This window comes from Hyaena hyaena, unplaced genomic scaffold, assembly GCF_003009895.1.
Source record: "Hyaena hyaena isolate Hyena2069 unplaced genomic scaffold, ASM300989v1 scaffold_799, whole genome shotgun sequence".
Taxonomy (NCBI): Eukaryota; Metazoa; Chordata; class Mammalia; order Carnivora; family Hyaenidae; genus Hyaena; species Hyaena hyaena.
The window spans coordinates 725,058-743,890 of NW_024081430.1; the positions used below are offsets into that span (position 1 = coordinate 725,058).

At 40.8% G+C, this 18,833-nt stretch overlaps 1 protein-coding gene across 1 annotated transcript in view; it reads right to left on the reverse strand.

Moving 5' to 3' along the window:
- The window catches only part of LOC120221665 (transient receptor potential cation channel subfamily M member 3-like), a 71,505-nt gene that overhangs the window by 6,581 nt on the left and 46,091 nt on the right, over nt 1-18,833 (reverse strand). The window contains exon 5 of the mRNA XM_039219179.1: nt 14,005-14,079. Coding sequence (XP_039075110.1) covers nt 14,005-14,079 — 75 coding nt within the window. The remainder of the gene's footprint in view (nt 1-14,004; nt 14,080-18,833) is intronic.

The following is an 18,833-nucleotide window of genomic DNA, read 5'->3' on the forward strand; positions in this document are numbered from 1 at the left end:
GAATGCAAAAGCTATTGATGAATATGGCAAACCTGTTTTTGTCCAGCTTGTTTTCAATACTGTTGAACTCATCTACTTTGTGCATTATCAATGCTACTGGTATTTTCACAGGAATCCTGTACTAGCTCCCACCAGCTGGCTTTCATTTCAGAGGTTGTCTTGCTTCGATTTTCTGTCTGGCAATCAGAGGGGGCCAAGGACAGACTGGGAGAGTGGATGAGTAGATTAAATGCGGTATCCCGTAAGTCATCCAAAGATGTCACTGCGGCATGAGTTCTGGAAACACTGGTCATGCCCTCCCTGTCTACACTCCCTTATCAGAGAATTGACCTTTCCAGGTCAGCCTTGTGTGGCTTCTTTTAAAGCTGGTTGGACTAGAGGTGGATTCCAGACCTGCAATGGGCCACATGTGCCTTCCTGGAACTGGAGTGGAAACCTGAGGCCTGAAGTGAGTTTCTGAAAAGTGGGTTGGTGGAGAGTGAAGCTTCTCTATTAGCTGTAACTCTGGTAGGACAAACGGTGGGTGATTAAGCAAGGGAAGAAGACCATGTGCAGAAAGGAAGGAAGGGGACAGAGGGTACCACAGAGAAGAGATCATGTGGCCTGTGTGAGAGGAAAGGAAGGGTATGTGTGGGTGTGTGTATGGAGAGATTATTTATAATTATTTATATTATATTTATTATAAATATTAAATATTTATGTAAACTTATATACATTTATATACTATATATTTATATAAATTTGATTTAGATATTATATTAAATTAAGTATTCATATTTGTATAAATATATATGTTATGTTCATAATTATATTTTATAAATTTATATTTATAAATTACATATATTATATGTTTATATAAATTTCACTTATATAAATTATATTATATAAATTATGTATTTACATTCATTATTATATTCCATAAATTACATAAGCCATAATTTCTATATAAATTTATATATCATATGAATATAATTATAAATTATAATTATATGACATATAAATGTATATAATATATATTAGAAAGTAATATATGAATATATATAATGTATAATATAGTAATACATGAGTATTATAATTATAAAACACAGAACAGAGTCTGGTACTTAAGAACTACATGGTTAAACAAACACAAATATAAAGATTCTTATTTCTATTTATTAAGCTTATAAAAGAATTTCAATTTAAATATGTATAAATATTCATGAGGATGACAGAAAAATAAATGTACTTCATATATTTAAACAAAACGGATGAGTCAACAAATAATTTGGAACATGTTTTTCCAAAGTTTGAATGTTCTCTCATGCAGAACGATAATAATATACTGAGGAAGACAAATTTTTTTTTATCTTGTATCCAAAAGGCTAAAACTATCTGTTTTGGGGTAGGTGATTCTTTCTGGCAGGGGATTAAGTGACTTTTTGTATCATTCCCCAAATGTCTTCTACCATGGGCCTCTCCTCAGTGCTTCAGTCAGCTTGTTAAGCCTTTTGAGTTCTGTAGATTGGTCAAAGATGTAAATGCCAAATAACAAAATCCATAAACTGACTCCAAGTATATTATATGCTAATAAACTAACTTGGCTTTTGACTTAGTCAATGGGAAACAGTTATTCCCTTACGGCAAGCCAGCTCTGATTGAAATATCCTGCTATTAATCTTCATATATTACCAGGACATCCAAATAACATTCTATGTGAATCGTTTCAATAGAAAAGGAACAGCCAATCCCATGGGCTGTGGTGCAAGTATTACTTTCATAAAAGGAAAGAGCCAGCATTTTCTTTGAGGCCATTGTTTGCAGGCTGAATGTTTTAATGTAATTGATCTAAGTCTACAAGAAAACTCGCCCAAACAAAACCAAAGTCTTCTTAGTTTCTACTCTGTTCAAAACCCACATCAAAAGGCATCCTTTGCCTTCTCAAATGTAAGGTAATCAGAGTGGTTCTAACTCATTTTACTTTATAATATTTTGCCTATCCCCCCTTATAAACGTGCCAGGATCTAGATCCACAGCCCGTACAAATTCCTTCGACTTTTTGGTAGAATTAGCAGTCAGCAGAGCAGCCCAGCGAATTATGGATTGAAAAACACACGGAAAGACCTAGCCCACAGTACAGGACGGAGGTGGGAGGAGAGGTAGATGGTATGGGAGAGAGAAAAATATTGCAGATAATGGCAAAATGGTTGGATGTGTATTAATTTGCCCTTCCAAAACAAAATCTCTTTGTATTATTTGAGAGAGACTGTAATTACGTCTTCCTCCCCCAAATGTGAAAAGTTCTTTTCTCTCCTTAAGGAATGTTTTTTTTGATTTACTCTCTGTGAGCAACTTACATTCATCCTGCGGTTTCCAGATTCAAAGCCAAATCTTCCTGAGCCCCTTCCTCTCTTTTAACCCAACCAGGCAGAATTAATGATTCTTACTTCTGCTTCCTCTTAGCATTTTTTTTTTTAAAGATCATGCTAATGAATATATCTTTAAAATTCTCTATCACTTTGTTTTTTTAAAATTTTAATGTTTTATTTATTTCTGAGAGAGAGAGAGAGAGAGAGACAGCGTGAGCAAGGGAGGTTCAGAGAGAGAGGTAGACACAGAATCTGAAACAGGCCCCAGGCTCTGAGCTAGCTATCAGCACAGAGCCCAATGTGGGACTCGAACCCATGAACCATGAGATCATGACCTGAGCCAAAGTTGGATGCTTAACCAACTGAGCCACCTTGGCACCCCTCTATCAATTACTTTGGCGTAAAAGGCTGAAAAACTTTCTCATAGTATGTTTCGTATCTCTTAAAGTTTTTTTAATCTCACTAATTATGTGTTTGGACACCTCTTTTCTTTATTAAATAGGTTCATTTTTGTATTCCCTGCATGGGATGCACATAGTTGCTACTACACATAGTAGTTGCTGACTAAAAGGAAGGCATAAAAGGAAGGTAGGATACTGAATTACCATCAAGTATACCCTGATTTCTTTTTTCCTTATTTTCTTATTTTTGTTTTTGTTTTTGAGAGAGAGAGTGAGAGAGCAGGGGAGGGCAGAGGGGAGAGGGAGAAAGAGTCTTAAGCAGACTCCACACCCAGTGAGGAGCCCGAAGCAGAGCTCCATGTCATAACTCTGAGATCGTGACCATAGCTAAAATCAGGTATCAGCCACTAATCCAACTGAGCCATCCAGACACCCCAATCCTGATTTCTTATAGGTTAAATGACAATGTAATTATTTCCACAGAAATTTTTAGATATTTTCTAACATAAGCAATTTCCCTTCAATCAATGGGCCTGAGGTCCAGGGCACAGAGATCCAATTTAAATTCTCATGAAATCAGGAATTTTGCCAAATGCCCAGTGTTTTATGCTCATTCCTGTACACTGCTAGAAGTGCTTCCTGATTTCCCTGCCTCCACAGCGATCGTCACTGGCTGGTTATGATCATAAACACAGTCTTGTCCGTAGCCATCTTTAGTGGTTCTCCCTGCTTAGAGATAAAAGCCCACACTTTTCACACAACTGGCAAGGCTCCCCATGTTCTGGCCCCAACCTTCATCTGCAGCCTCATCTCCCTCCAGACCCTCTGTTCACCTTAATTCTGGTATTGTCAGATTATCATCATAATCTGCCATGTAGGATTATTTTTTACCTTGCCCCTAGCCATCCAAAATTTCAGAGGGGAGTAGCTCTCCCCACTCCCAGTTTCACGGGAAGAGGGAGGTCTCTCAGCTTCTCCAGGAGCCCTGCTGCTGAAGGTGTGTGTGGTGGGGCGAGGGGGGTGGCAGTGAAGCCTCACTGTGGGATTCTGCTGGATTTGGGGGAGCCATGAAACCCACTTGGCCAATGGTCTTAAAGCCACTCCTGCTAACGTGTCCAATAACAAAAACCGGTATTTTGAGTTTCGTCAAGTACTTTTTTTATTTCTAAAATTGTTCAGAATTTCTACGAGAAACACAGGTGCTATTTATTGTGGCCTCTCAGAGACCCCAACTCAATCTTCAAAGTCTACTTCAAAAGGTGCTAATTGTTGAGGTACTTCCTAACTCCCTTGGGTCCTATTGATCATTCATTGTTGATTTTTCTCTTTTACATATGTTTTGGCAGTAATTTTATTCTGCCTTGCTTTGATGGAAGCTTCACCCACTAAAAGTTAAGCTTCTTGAACAGACCCCTACCCTCCGTCCTTTGGCCAATATCCTGGTGTCAAAAGTGCTTTACCCGTAGAAGATAGTTTCAAGACTTGTGAAATAAAACAAAATTAAAGTGTACAATGCTTCAGGTACAATGCCTTGGGACTAGCACAGTTGAAGGGACAGGAATAAATTGGTGGTTATAAAGGGACTGAATGCCATATCTCAATACTATTGATATGTACTGCTGACAGTAGAGATGACAGTCATTTAAGTGGTCCCATCGTGTCCTTTCGCGCACCTAAACTATCCAGCTTCAGTAGTGGTCAGAGGCCTAGAGGAGATGCTGAGTCACCTGGGGGAGGTGCTCACATTTCACTTGTCCATTTGGATTAGGTCTAGCACAGTCCAGATTCTTAGTGACTCAAACAGCCAATTTCAGTTCAGCTGTCTTGTCCTTTTAAATTGAAGTCTCATTGTTTCTCCGAATTGGACCCAGCTGGAGTGGCAACGTGTCCTGGCCACTGGGAGGGGAAAGATGTAAACAAAGATTTACATTCTTCCCTTTGCTGGAACGGTATCCATGAAAGCTATTACTTCCTCCAGATAAAATGAATAGGGAACTATGTGACCGAAATGGAAACCTAGTTCTTTTCCCTCTGAGGTGATTGATATGATTCAGCCGCAGCTATGGTGCTGCAGGCTAGGAGTGACCTTCATTCACCACCAAGGCGATTAAAATAATTGACTGCCATTATCGTATATGAGAGAAAGGAAGTGTACTGATTGTTTGACATCTAGTAATAGTATTTAGTCCAATTTCTGACCAGCAGTTGGGAGACGTGATGAATTTTTAATTGATTATCCGGGCATCTTTTCTAAAAGACAATGTGTCAAGTCCAGTCTAATCAAATCTTTTTCATGACTAAATACTTAGTGGGAAATATGGATGACGACATCATGAGGAACCTTCTTTCCTCTGGTTTCAAGTTTCTGCCCAGATGTGTTAGTGTAACACATACAGCCCCTTGTCCTTCCTTTACTGCTTTCCACATATAAAATTGAGCAACTTGATTGGTTGTGACTAATGTCTTTCTTTGTTTCTTGGTTAGATAGAGCAAATCCACTACTAGTCTCCCACTGAAGAGAACTTAGTTTCTTTCTTCCTTGCCCTCACGGACCGATGCCAGTCAGTGCTATTAGTAAAGGTATGTTTGTAGATACTAATTTCCTTTCTGGTTGGCTGTCTGGAGGTTGAAGTGAGTAGGCAAACCCATTTGGCCCTCACACTAAGTCATTATTTCCAACAACTTCACCATTAATAAAAATGATGTTATGATCTCCATCTGCCTGACTCTGGTGTCCAACTCTCAGTCAGTTCCAATCTTGTCCCATCAAGGGTGAAGTATAATGTATTAGGCTCAAGCTCGAACACCATGAATTATAATCCTGTCATTTCTCTTGCTGGTATTCACTTAGCAGAACATCTAGCAAACTTGAGCCTCTTGTGAATGTGAGATCATTTTTCAAGTCCAAAGGTGGCTGTCTCTGACAGACATTTTTTAAATTTATTTTTTATCTTTTTAATGTTTACTTTTGAGAGAGAGAGAGAGCGCACATGAGTGGGGGAAGGGCAGAGAGAGAGGGAGACAGAGAATCTGAAGCAGGCTCCAGGCTCTGAGCTGTCAGCAGAGACCTCAACATGGGTCTCAAACTCACAAACGGTGAGATCATGATCTGAGCCGAGGTCAGATGCTTAATGGACTGAGCCACCCAGGTGCCCCTTCTTTATGCTTTTATAGCCCCTCAAAAGGAAATGACAATTACAATACATTAAAAAAAAACCTAGTTACAAATGGTGCCAAAACAAGGCTGCTTATGATCTTTCATAGTGAAGTCTACTCCACCAAATGGCTGAAGGCAGTTTTTGTTTTTGTTTCCTCTCCAGGGAACTAGCAGTTGCTGAGTACCTGCCAGGTATTGGGCAGCAGCCAGGCGGGTGGCTCAGTTGGTTAAGCTCAGGTCATGATCTGACAGTTCCTTAATTCGAGCACCACGTCAGGCTCTGTGCTGACAGCTCAGAACCTGGAGCTTGCTTTGGGTTCTGTGTCTCCCTCTCTCTCTGCCTCTTCCCCATTTGCTCTCTGTCTGTCTCTGTCTCTCAAAAATGAATAAACGTTAAAAATTTTTTAAATAAAATCTTATATTATTATCCCTAGTTTACAGTTAAATAAACCTAGGCATAGAGAGTACATTGTGTATCTGAATTGGTCTGCACTGTTTGCACTCTTACTGGATTTTCTCTCACTAGGGTGACCATATGCTTTATAATACAAATATCCGGACACTTTTGCAAGTGAAAGGGTCATCAGTCATTAATGGTCATTCTAGGATGACAAGTATAAGGCAGATCTAGTCCTGGACAAACCAGTGCATACAGTCGCTCTATCTTTCTCATGTCTCAGAGTTCCAAACTCATTTTTGGAAAATTTTAAAAATGGATGCCAACCTCAGATATTTAGAGAGGGGCCTGAGTTTGTTCACTTTTCCCATTTTGCATCTCTTCCTGGCTTAATAAGGCCAAGACTCACGGCTGCCCCTCTCTGATTGCCTGGGAGCAGGTTTCCAGCTCCATCTAAACCACAGCTATTTATTATTGGAGATAGTCCCCTTAGGTACTCAGAAGGATGAAGCTCCAGGGAGGGATCAGATCATTAAGCAAAGGAAAGTAGCAGCTATAACACAGCAGCACCTGCATAAATCCTGGAGGGGGAGAATATCGATTTAAAGTTTTTCTCATTCTAGCATATCCTTGATGGTGCTGAAAATAAATCCCTTCTACTTTTCTCTCTTATAAATACATGCCTCGTTACATTCTATCACTTAAACACATTGGAGGGCCGTGATGAGGAATCAGCACACAGTCATGGCCCCAGGGCATCCAATGGTACTTTGGGTCCTTAATCGCTCACTCATTATCCTACTCTGTCATGTTCCTGTGAAAGAGCCATTTGGCTTATCCCTACTCCACCACCAAGAATCATTTGACTGCTGTAATAAGTGCTAATACTATCATCCTAGAAGGTGGGCTCTCCTACTGGTATATATAAGAAAGTGGCAGTCTAAGGACTGTTCTTAAAACCCTAATTCTAATGTGCAAAGACCTAGCCTGTGCGTTGGACACTAGCACCAGAAGCGGTGTGCAGAAATGTCCATTGCAAGATCCTAGCTCTTCTGATCAGTGTCTGCTCTAGCACATGGCTCCTGAGTTTAGCATGCATCAGAATTGCCGGAGGAGTAGTTCAGGCACACCCTGCTGCACACCACCCCTTCCCGGAGCTTATGACAAGAAGCTCTAAAATGGGACTTGAGAATGTGCATTTCTAACAAGTTCCCAAGTGGTGCTATTGCCAGGGGCCCAACAGACCAGAACCGCCACCCCAGCATTAAGCTACAAGTATAGGAGACTTCCAGGTAGGAAAAGAAGTGGAATCTAAGATGTGTCCCATGGAGTAAATTAAGAAGAGAGCCCATGAGGTAGGACTGAAATCTCCATGTTATGTTCCCTGTGGTCTATTTTTAAATCTAAATCAGGAGTCTGCAAACTTTTTCTGCAAAAGGCCAGAGAGTATTTTCAGCTTTGCAGGCCAGACAGCCTCTGCTGTAAGTCCTCAACTCTGCCACAGTTGTTGGAAGGCCGCCATAGATGGTACACCAAAGAATGAGCAAGGACGTGGCCGTGTTCCAATAAAGCTTTATTTACAAAGACAGATGGCAGGCTGGATTTGGCCCACGGGCTATAGTTTGCCAACCTTTGGGTCTAAAAACGTGGTAAAAATGATTCCTATGAGGCAACATCTGTTAGTCTGCCAAGCCTGAGTACGTCTATGATCAATGAGAAACTAACCAAGCTGGAAAGCTGTGTAAGCCAAGCCGCGACAAGTAGTTCAGTCATATGTGATTGATATAACATTGCCCTTACTGGAAGATATATGCTTTTCTTGCAGTTCATCCCCAAGAAACAACTATTTAAAAATGAATAGCTTCCCACTTCATTCTATTTCAATAGGGCATTCACTGTACTGCTGAAAATTATTTACCTATATTTAATCTACTCTCTACTTGGTACTTGGTCTAAAAGTAAATAATGTATTTTCTGTCTAGCAGGATCATTCACTGAGTTACTAATTCATATTTTATTTCCATTTGTTTCTCCTTCTCCTTATTTTCAAAAGGGCCCACTGGGCTGTCTTTTCTCAGGGAAACTTTGCACTACTGGCCTAAAGATGAACTCTCTGAATGGCCTTTGTTAAAAACCTAAGCTCATTAATGTCTTAAAGAGAAGAAGACAAGGCAAGTGTCTCTGATGGGGACAGATAGGAGCAGATGAGACAGGGAAAAGGGACTCTCAATATCCTCTGCTGTTCCCTTTACTCTTCTCCTCACTCACTCCCTGGATGATCTCATCCATTCACACGGTTTCATACAGTGGCTAGACATGGACAACTTTATATCTCCAGACCCACTCTCTCCACTGAACTTTGGTCTTACTCACATTTCTGTGGATGTCGCCATGTACGCCATGGGCTAGCTCAGCTCAGACATGCCCAGGGTGAGCTCCTGATACTGTCTCGTACCTGCCATCCTCATCCCCATAGTCTTCCCCATCTGCATAAATATCAATGCATTCTAGCTGGTCAGCCCCTGAAAATTGGAGTCACTCTGGATTCATCTTTTCCCTCTCTCATCTTGTATCTAATTTAATGGTAAATCTTGTTGCTCTGCCTTCAAATTATAGCCTGAATTACACAACTAGTCTAAGCACTGCCACCTTTTGCCTGGATTGTTGCCATGGTCTCTTGACTGCTGTTTCTGCCTTCACACCTGCTCTGTGTATAGACTACTCAACTCAGTAGGTGAGGGGATGCTGCTGAAATGCACAAGAACACTTCCTCCTTTGCTCAAAACTCTGCAAGCTACTATTTCACACAGGGCAAATGTAGAAGTCAAAGTTCTTACCCTCCTCACTGGATCTGGCCCTCATTCCTTCCCTAAAATCCTCCCCTACCCCTCTCCTCTCTGTTCCTTCCACATGGCCACACAGACCCCTGCTGACATTCTCCAGTCATGTAGCCCACATTCCTGTCTCAGTGCCTTTTCACTGCTATTCTCTCTGCCAGCACTGGTCTTCCCTAAGATGTCACATACCTTGCTCCCTCACTTCTAAAGTCTTCACTCAGGTCTCCCCTTCCCAGTGAGGCCTTCTCCACCACTCTGTGTAAAACTGCAGCCCCCTCTTTACACTCCCTTTTTTGGCTTCTCTGCCTTCCTTCACACCCTAACACTTATCCCTACGCAATACACTACATATTTTACTTATTTTTGGTTTCCTTCAACCCAAATGCAAGCTCCAGGAGGGTGGGATGAGAATGGACACCTGGCCTGAGGGGGATTGCTGTGAAGTGCACAGTGGTGCTCCACTCAGCACCGGAGCACCAGAAGCTTCTGTCTGGTCTGGGGGGTGGGGGACCATGCAGACTTGGGCAGTTCTGGTACCTATGGTTACCTTGGCTGAGAGAAAACAAGAGGCCTATTTCCAATTTCCCAGGTACACCATAAGCCTGAGAGAGAGAGGAGGCAGGGAGAAAGGAGAACATAGGAAAGGAGGGGGTGAAAAGGAGGGGTAGGAGGGAGGAGAGAGAGGGAGAGGGAAAGAGAGACTTAATAAACCTGAGATTGAATTCACCAAAATTAGATGGAAAGGGGGCTTGGAATGGGATTCATTTGACTGAAGGAAAATTTTTATTATGCAACATTTCTTACCTAAGTTTATGAACCATAATTCATACTCACTATAACGGTTCTCATTGTCTGAATAAGGGAAACAAATCGTCAGGACCAAACAAATCCTGCTGCATGCATACTGTGCAGACAGAATCTAAGAACGGAAATACAGGGTGAAGAGAACCTTTTACGTCTCCCCAAACTCCTGATGGCACATTAATTGTTGCTTCTTTCAGAATCCAACCCTCTCCCCCTCCACGATTTCCTAATAAATTCTGATGGGCACTCGAGTCAGTCAGTACTCACTTCCTGTGTTCTCCCTCTGGGTGGAAGAAATGCAACTAATGAGGGAAGGTTCAACTCAGATTTGTCTGATGACCAGTAAAGCTGACTCTTCAATCCTCAGTCCCCCGTTCTAGCAAAGGCACACCTATTTTTTCATCCTCCCTCATTCGAGCAGGAATTGCCCATACAACCCCATGTGGACGGGAGGACACACAGGCTCATTAGCCAGCAAGAACTGTTGAGTCCCCTGCCTGAGATTCAGGACTGCAGCATTTGCCCGTAGGGTGCTGCAGTCTTTGGAACTTCACGCCAGTTTTGAGATCTGGTCCTGCTCATCGAACAGGGACAGCCTGTTCAGGGAGGGCAAGCACTGCTTGCTTGTTTCAGCGTTGGGTACCAAAAAAGAAAAAAAATAGTTCACCTATTTGGCCGGTCTTAGGGCATAACATCTGTATTTTCCTCTTTTTTTTTTTTCTTAGAGGTTAATATCTTGAGCTGAGAGTTCAAGGTTAAAAGATTTTTATTCTGCTAAAATCTATGACAATTTTATTGCTGACATCTTGGGAGCACTGTTTCTGGTCACTCTTCAAGCCTATATGAAATATATTTCGCTTTTATAGCCATCAGTTTCAATGGTGTGAAATGATTCAAATACCATTTGAAGGGATAGGCAAAGTATTTTAAATTCTGGGAAGGGGCTTTGAAAGGTCCTGGGACAAATTCCCGGGCCTTAATCACCGCAAGCAAATTAGAATCTCAGCCCACTTTTTTTTAGATTCCCGAGAAAGCGAGCTACCTTATCCTCTCTAAATATATCCCACAGTAAAATTGTTGATTATGGCAGAAAAGTACTCAGTCAGCCAGTCAGCACAAGTTCTGCCATTTATTTTGTTAGCCTAACTTTCTAAAGTTAGCGATGCTTTTATACTGAATGGTTGATCCTAATCTAGTCTGAAAAGCAGCCATAGGCAATTATCACTTTAAATAAGGGGGGAGGGGAATCAATACTTATTTCTTTTTCTGTGTAAATGGAAATAATGGAGCCATGATGGCTTTGTCTGCTACAAAAAAATACATATCCTTCAATTCTCTAAGTTCAGAAGAGGGAAACGATTTAACAAGAATCACAACTCAATAGAAACTCAGTCAAATTTCCAGAACAAATGATTTCATGCCCACGACCGAAGTATTCATGATGGTCTTGGCCTGGGCATGTTCCTATGCATTTATCTGCCCAGAGTCTATGTGTTACTGTTCTACTATGTGTCTTTCCCCTTGTAGTTTTTAACACACAAGCTCCTCTATTAAATTTTTATCAGACTGGAAACCAGAGCTAAAAATAAGGCCAGAAAAACATTTATTGATGTTTACAATAAAAATTTATTGAGCACCTATCTGCATGTATCAGGCACTGTGCTAGGTTTTCCAGATGACAAAAATGGCTAAGACTCAGGCTCTGCTCACAAGGAGCTCACAATCTACAGATGATGGAAGGCAGGGCAGGCAGGTAGAGATAACTACTTGAGCAAAAGAGGCAGTTCTGAGATAGAGGCTTACACAGAGTAGTGTGGGAACATGGGTTGTACGGTGAATAACTGAGCCTACCAGAATCTGTGTGTGTGTGTGTGTGTGTGTGTGTGTGTGTGTGTTATAAGATTTCACAGAAGAGAAGATTTTCAAACTGAGGCTTGGAGTGTAGGCTTTTGTCCATAAGAAGAGTTGGAAGAGGTTGGAATTTCAGCAAATGTCAACACAGGAGAAAAACATATCTGATAAGGAATGTCATTACGTCATTTATGGGGAAATTGCAAGTAGCTTGGAAGGGGTGGAACATAAGGTCTCCATGTATTATGGAAGAAGGGGAAACCAGAGAAATGACAGATGAGAAGATATGGAAAGATTTTCAGTTAGCAGTGGAATAAGGAAGAGGTTGGGCCGCATCAAGAGGGTCTATGTTATCATGAGAGTAACCTATTAGAGAGCTGACCAATAACAGCAGATTTTGTTGACTGTTGAGACCAAAATGTCAAATATTTGCTACCCAACTCTTTCGAATCTGAAAAGAGATCACAGAATTCTTCCCTGCATGTAAAAGAACCTAAGAGATCTTACCAGAATGGTGGAGAGCTCCCCCATTGGACTCATTTGTTTACAGAATTGGCCTCAGTCCCTGAACAAAGTCATTCTAATGCAGAAAGAAGCTCTTTGCTAAAAGAGAAAGCTCTTTGCTTAGCTTGGATTGGAAAATGAATCAGATAAACAAGATAGGCAGATGCCAAGAAACAGGTTTCGCTAACATCAGATCTACTCCCCCACCATTATTCTTTTGAGTCCATTATTATCTTGATCGACAAAGTGACATTTTAGTACTAAGCATGACAAACATTTCAGGGACAGCCAACTCATATCAGTCCATTGCAAAAGATGAAGAGAGGGCAGATGTTTAGACTGCATTATCTTCTTCACACAACCTATTCTTTTAGAGGGAAAGTTCTTTAAAGTAGAGAAAACTTCAAACAACACATTCAGTTGAGAGCGTCTGAGAAATGGCAGGTCATCAGAGTCCAAAGTTAACTGATCATGAATTTGATATTTGTATTATGGATGGCCTTTTACTTGATCTGTTGAGTCTACAGGAAGTAGAAAGTCCAAATGATTGGGCTGAACAGGATAGAGCATCCACAGAAGGCAATGCAATGTCCCTGATATACATGTCACCTACCTAGAGGAAGTTTAACATCGTTTTCAGGTCATGTGGTTTGAACCCAGGGCTTTCAGCTATGAAAATATAAATTCATTATTTCTTAATTCCAGGTCTCCCTGGATGAAGTTCTGCTATGACCCTTAACTTACTGACTGTTAATTGGTCTCATGGAACAGTTATGGGCCCAATGATGGAAATTTTCATGTCATGGTTATCCCAATGCATTGGAACATGGTGCAATGATCAAAAAAGATGCCAGTGATGACAATTGAACGTCCCTTTGCCTTCCCAGCCTCCTTCATATATTCTCAGGCATAGGATGACAAAGGGAAGTCCACGAGTCACATGAAGAAATACTGTAGCCATGGTTACACGTTCAGGAGCTCCTCTGTTTATCTTCACCACCCCCCCCCCCCCCCCATGTCATCACCATGCCCTACTTCCTCCTTGTGTGGCTCCTGTGAACTCCTCCACCATCTTGCCACTAACCACCATCTTCTGCCCAAAGTTCTCCTGCTGATGAATTCCAGCTGATGTTCAACCCGTGTGCGATGTGGAGTTTGTGTTCAAATAGTTGTTGAATGAAATAAAGACCCCCAAACCCTCCAAAGTAACAAGACTTTGGGTAGTGTCTTTTTGAATGAAATAATGCTTCCCTATGTGGAGTGAAAAGAGCAAAGGTTTGGGAATCACATCAGCCTGGTTTGTGCTATGCTGTACCACTACCTGGATTTAGAACAAGAGCCTAATTACTCTGAAATGCTGTTTCATCAACTGTAAAAAAGGGAGATAATAATCCTTAATTTGAAGGGTCTCCGTGGATATTAAAAGAGACAATACATATGAAAATGTCTAGCATAGTGCCTGGAACACACCAGTGCCTCAAGAAATGCTCATCTCCATCCTCCCTGTTTTATGGGCAATTTTAGGATAATAACTAATAAGGAGTATAATAATAATCTCGGCTGTGGTTGGAAGTCTTAGAAAGAGAAGCAGCAGTCATAAGGAGAGAGAGCGTTAGGAGTTTTGAAAGGAAATGAATGGCTTTATGGTTAATTGTCTTGGTTGGGGTTTAAGAGGAGATTCATGTTGTCCATTAATTATACTTACCTATTGTGTCTAATTGGCAACTACCCCAAAATGAATAAAACAAGCGGGAGTCAAGAGAGAAAAACGGCAGGCATCCTGTCAAAAAATAAAATCTTTGAAATTTCTACAACCCAATGGTTGAATATACATTTTATTAAAGCAAAGGGACTCACCCACTTTACAAATTTATACATGTGATGGCAATCCAAGTTGCACACTAAGACTTTTGCAAAGCATCAAATAGCCCTCTGTAGCAGCTAAGCCTGGTCTTCTCATTCCTTTACTTGTCTGCCTCATTAAAATTAGCCATCCCCTTTGCTGGAGAGGCATCCCTTATTATTTGGCTTCAGCCTAGGTGAGTGCTGTGGTGCTCAAAGGGTTAAACGAGGCAATCCGTGTTGAGTACTTAGCCCTTGTAAATCCTCCAGAAATGTTAGCTGTTGGTACAGTGATTATAATAATAATTATGAATCATTTGATTCTGTGTTTTCCAAGACTGAACAAGAACTGATTGTCCCCTCTCTCCTTTTAAAAAAGTGTTCTTTTTTTGTTTTTGTCTTTAGACATATGTGTCCTGTTCTCAGATGATTAGCTACTTGTGACAAGGAATATTTTTTTTTCCTTCACTGACTAATGTACTAGTTAATTTTCTTTTTAGAGAAGAATTGAAACCAATGCCGACATATCATTCAATATCATATTATTTACTGAAAAGATCCCCACATTTCCCTCTCTTTTCCTTCTCTCATTGCCAATAAAATGACTAATTAGATACACAGACATATAGAAAGACATATATAATATAAGTAGGTACACAGACATATAGAAAGATATATGTATTTATTATATTATATATAATATTATTTACCTACATTATATATTATTATATTATATATATACTTATATATATATATCTACCTATATTATATATCTTCCCCTTTCTTTCTTCCTTCCTTTGTGTATGCATACATGTATATATCTATCTACTTATTTATCCACAGAAAAAGTCATCAAAGCCACTTCATTATAATAGGTTTCCTTACCAATTTGTCTATACTATCTCAAACTGGGAGGCAAATTTAATTGTAATATCAAGACTCTGGAGTTGTTAATTTACTAAACAAGCTAGCCTGGGGTAAGATGGTCCAGTATCTCATTTCAAATCTAGGCCTCAGGGGTGAATCCCATCAAGAGTTCTGTTTCCTTTCTTTGTTCCTTCCCTGGAGGCATTTACGGAGCCCCCAGACCTTCAAATTATGTCTTCTGGTCCCAGCTTCCTAAGATCAAGCCAGACTCTTAGAGGAGCTTCAACTGGGGGCAGTGGTTGGGCAGATGGTAGCCAGTTTGTGAGAGACACAGTAGGGTCTTATCCACTTTTCAGGAACATCGCTTGGTGATTCCTCGGCACCCACAATCTGTCAGAGCTGCCTTGTCATAAGAATGTACCCACTGGGGGAAAGACAAAGCAATATCCCTCGAAGCACAAAATGTAAGGGTTGGTTCCTATGGATTCTTAATAGTTTGTAAAATAACAAGCCAAGAGTAACTACTGTATATTTTCCAGAAAGTTACCAATTAGCGTGTTCCTGAGAACATAAATTCAGCTGGGGAGCACACGGCTCCCCAGCTCGCTCTACTGCTGTGTATGACAATTAGACTGCTTGCTAAACACTATGAGCAAAGCCCCAAATAGACAAAAACACAAACCCTCCTGGAAATTTAGCACGAGCGTTTGTTTATGGGGCCAAGGACAAAACTGGCGAGCTCTGTGTTTTGAAGAGCACACCGGTATTTTCAGTGTATTTCTTTTTTGCTTCCAGTTACCAAACCCTAATGAACAAAAGATAAAACACCATTTTAGTGAATATGAACCAGATTTGTTGAAGGTTTGTTGCATGGCTGCAAATGGAAATGTCTAGACATCTGGCATCTGTTGACTGTGACCCCAGTTGTCTCGTTACTTCCTTGATTACCCTTTCGGGCATGGTGTAAAAAGTGGTCTCAAGGGGGAAAATAAAGGGCCATGGATTTTGCATCAAATGAGGTTGATACCCTAAGAACCCTGCTTTCGTTCCTGACTGAGGTGCATGGAGAAACTTTCCTCATTTGAGTGCCTCTGGTGTTATGTTAAATACATGAAAACTGGGGCCCCTAGGTGGCTTAGTCGGTTAAGCGTCTGACTTTCGCTTAGGTCATGATCTCGCGGTTCGTGGGTTCGAGCCCTGCGTCGGGCTCTGTGCTGACTGCCAGCTCAGAGCCTGGAGCCTATTTCAGAGTCTGTGTCTCCCTCTCTCTCTCTCTCTCCTAGAAATAAATAAAAAAATATTTAAAAAATAATAAATACATGAAAAGTACCTCCCAAACTAACTTGGTGACTGTGCTGAGCAGCAGACTAGGTATGTGGCATTCTGAGCTCAGCTAAGATTTGCGCCAGCGAATGCACTGCATGAAGAGGGAGGACACCTCATCTTTTCTAGGTGGGCTTTCTCATCTGGAAAATGAAGAAAGTGACCCTGGTGAAATATATATATATATATAACATATATTATATATGTTCATATATAATAATGTATGATATATGTAAAATCCCATTTCCTAAAAAAACAAATCCCAGTTCACATGTAGACCTCGTTTGTGTTGGCGGCTGAAATAATGCAATGCCGATACGTAAACAATTGAATGAAAGTACACCAAATTCAATTAGACCACATGCTGTGCGCTAAGTTTCTGGAGGTTGAAAGCTTTCACCTACATGGCTTATAATCCATTGCCCACATTCTACTCATTAAAATCTTACTTAAAATACCTCTGCCACATACCCCCTTGAATATTCCACCTAGAAATACTCTTTGTATGAATTCCTGTTGTATTTTATGTCTTCAAAGGGCACTTAACACTTGCTGCTTATTATATTGCAGCTCTTTGTATCCTGAGCAGAAACAGCCCAGTGGTGGGCGCTGATGCAGGCTGACTTCTGGGTCTGCCTCTTATCACCAGCCAGACATTGGGGCCAATACTGACCTCTTCATACTTCAGGGTTTTTCTTTTTTCTTTCTTTCTTTCTTTCTTTCTTTCTTTCTTTCTTTCTTTCTTTCTTTCTTTCTCTCTCTCTCTCTCTCTCTCTCTCTCTCTCTCTTTCTTTCTTTCTTTCTCTTTCTCTCTCTCTCTCTCTCTCTCTCTTTCTCTCTTTCTTTCTCTTTCTTTCTTTCCTTCCTTCCTTCCTTCCTTCCTTCCTTCCTTCCTTCCTTCCTTCCTTCCTTTCTTTCTTTCTTTCTTTCTTGTCAGTGGGAATAATAAATGATACTCACTTTACAGGGTTGTTGTCATAAGGAGTAAACCACAATTTCTTGTAAAGTGTTTAGAATAGCATTCAATTAAACACTACTTATTGCTAACTTATTTGTCAAACTCTAAGTTCTTCAAGTGCACAACTATGCCTTATTTATCTTGCAATCCCTATTGTGCTTTGTATGTTGTAGGTGAACAAGCCAGTACTGGTAGAGTGATAGAAATGCTGTCAGGGAGAAATACAGCAGAGCAATCACTGTTTATTTTAAATGAAAGATATTTTGAGTTCTCATTTTGCTACATTTTGAAAAGCCGAAGAGCATTCAGCCTGTGTTTTGGCTCCCCATGAAGCACCTTAAAGGTATAGTGGAACAAAGCGCCACTTTGCCACAGTGAGCACCACAGACAACATCCAACAGGAAACAGCTGTTGAATGAGCTATTGTATGACCCAGCTCCATCCATCTTTCAGCTCCCAAAGGCCCCGGGAGAGCAGAGCTGGATTCTGGGGTAGCCAGGACCATAAGGAAGGGAAAATGAACACTTCCAGCTCCAAGCAACTCTACATACAGTAGAAATATAAAAGTGGGACATTTTCGGGAGCCCATTATACTAGGGTGTCTGGTTATGGCTTTTAATTGGGGATAAATTTAGGCTGTATTGTCATTCATTAACTCCAAGTAGGGAATTTAATTTTGTTTCTGATTCCAGCTACTATCAAATATAAGCATCAAATCTGTTACACTGGTCTCATAATTTTTTATACACATCCTTTATGTATGATTGGGCAGTAGGATTCTCTATAACATGTCCTTAGCCAGCCGCTTCCTTTAGGTTTCCTGACATGACTCTTTCCTCTTAGATGAAGCAGAGGATCGCCAACAGGTTGAGTGAGCAAGAGAAAACAAGCCTATGCTGGCTCCTTATCCCCCAAGTCAAGAATGATATATATACACTTGAGGGAGGAAGCTTCTGAACTTGTCTATTACATGAATAGGCTGACTACTTCCAAAGGTTTTCTTCCTCCCTCCTTCTCTCCCAAGTCCTTTCCCCCTTCCCTCTGCCCGTCCTTCTCTCCCTCCTTCCTTCCCTCCTTTTCTCCCTCTTTCCCTCTGTCCTTCCCTCTCTTTCTTCCTTTCTTTCCTTTCCTTCCCTTTCCTTCCTTTCCCTTCTCTTCCCTTCCCTTCTTCCCTTCTGGCTCCTGCGCCTATCCCTTTACTTTCTTTCCTTTGGTTTGCCTGTCTCCCTTCCCCCCCTCCCTTTCCTTCCTTTCTCCTTCCCTCCCTCCCTTCCACGACAAAATCTGTGTTTGTTCATTGTAAAAAAACAACATTGACAAGTGTTCAAAGGTATAAGTGGAACATGTCAGTTCTCATTCTACCTCCCTTACCCCAGGTTTCACATCTTACCTCCTTCACCTCCTCCTTCACCTCATGGACAACTAATAATTATTCACCTGTGTCCTTTCAGGTATTTTATAAGCATATACTCTTTCAAATTCTTATAAACATAAATGTAATCATAAGCACACAGTTGTACTGTTTTATAACAGGCTTTTTAACT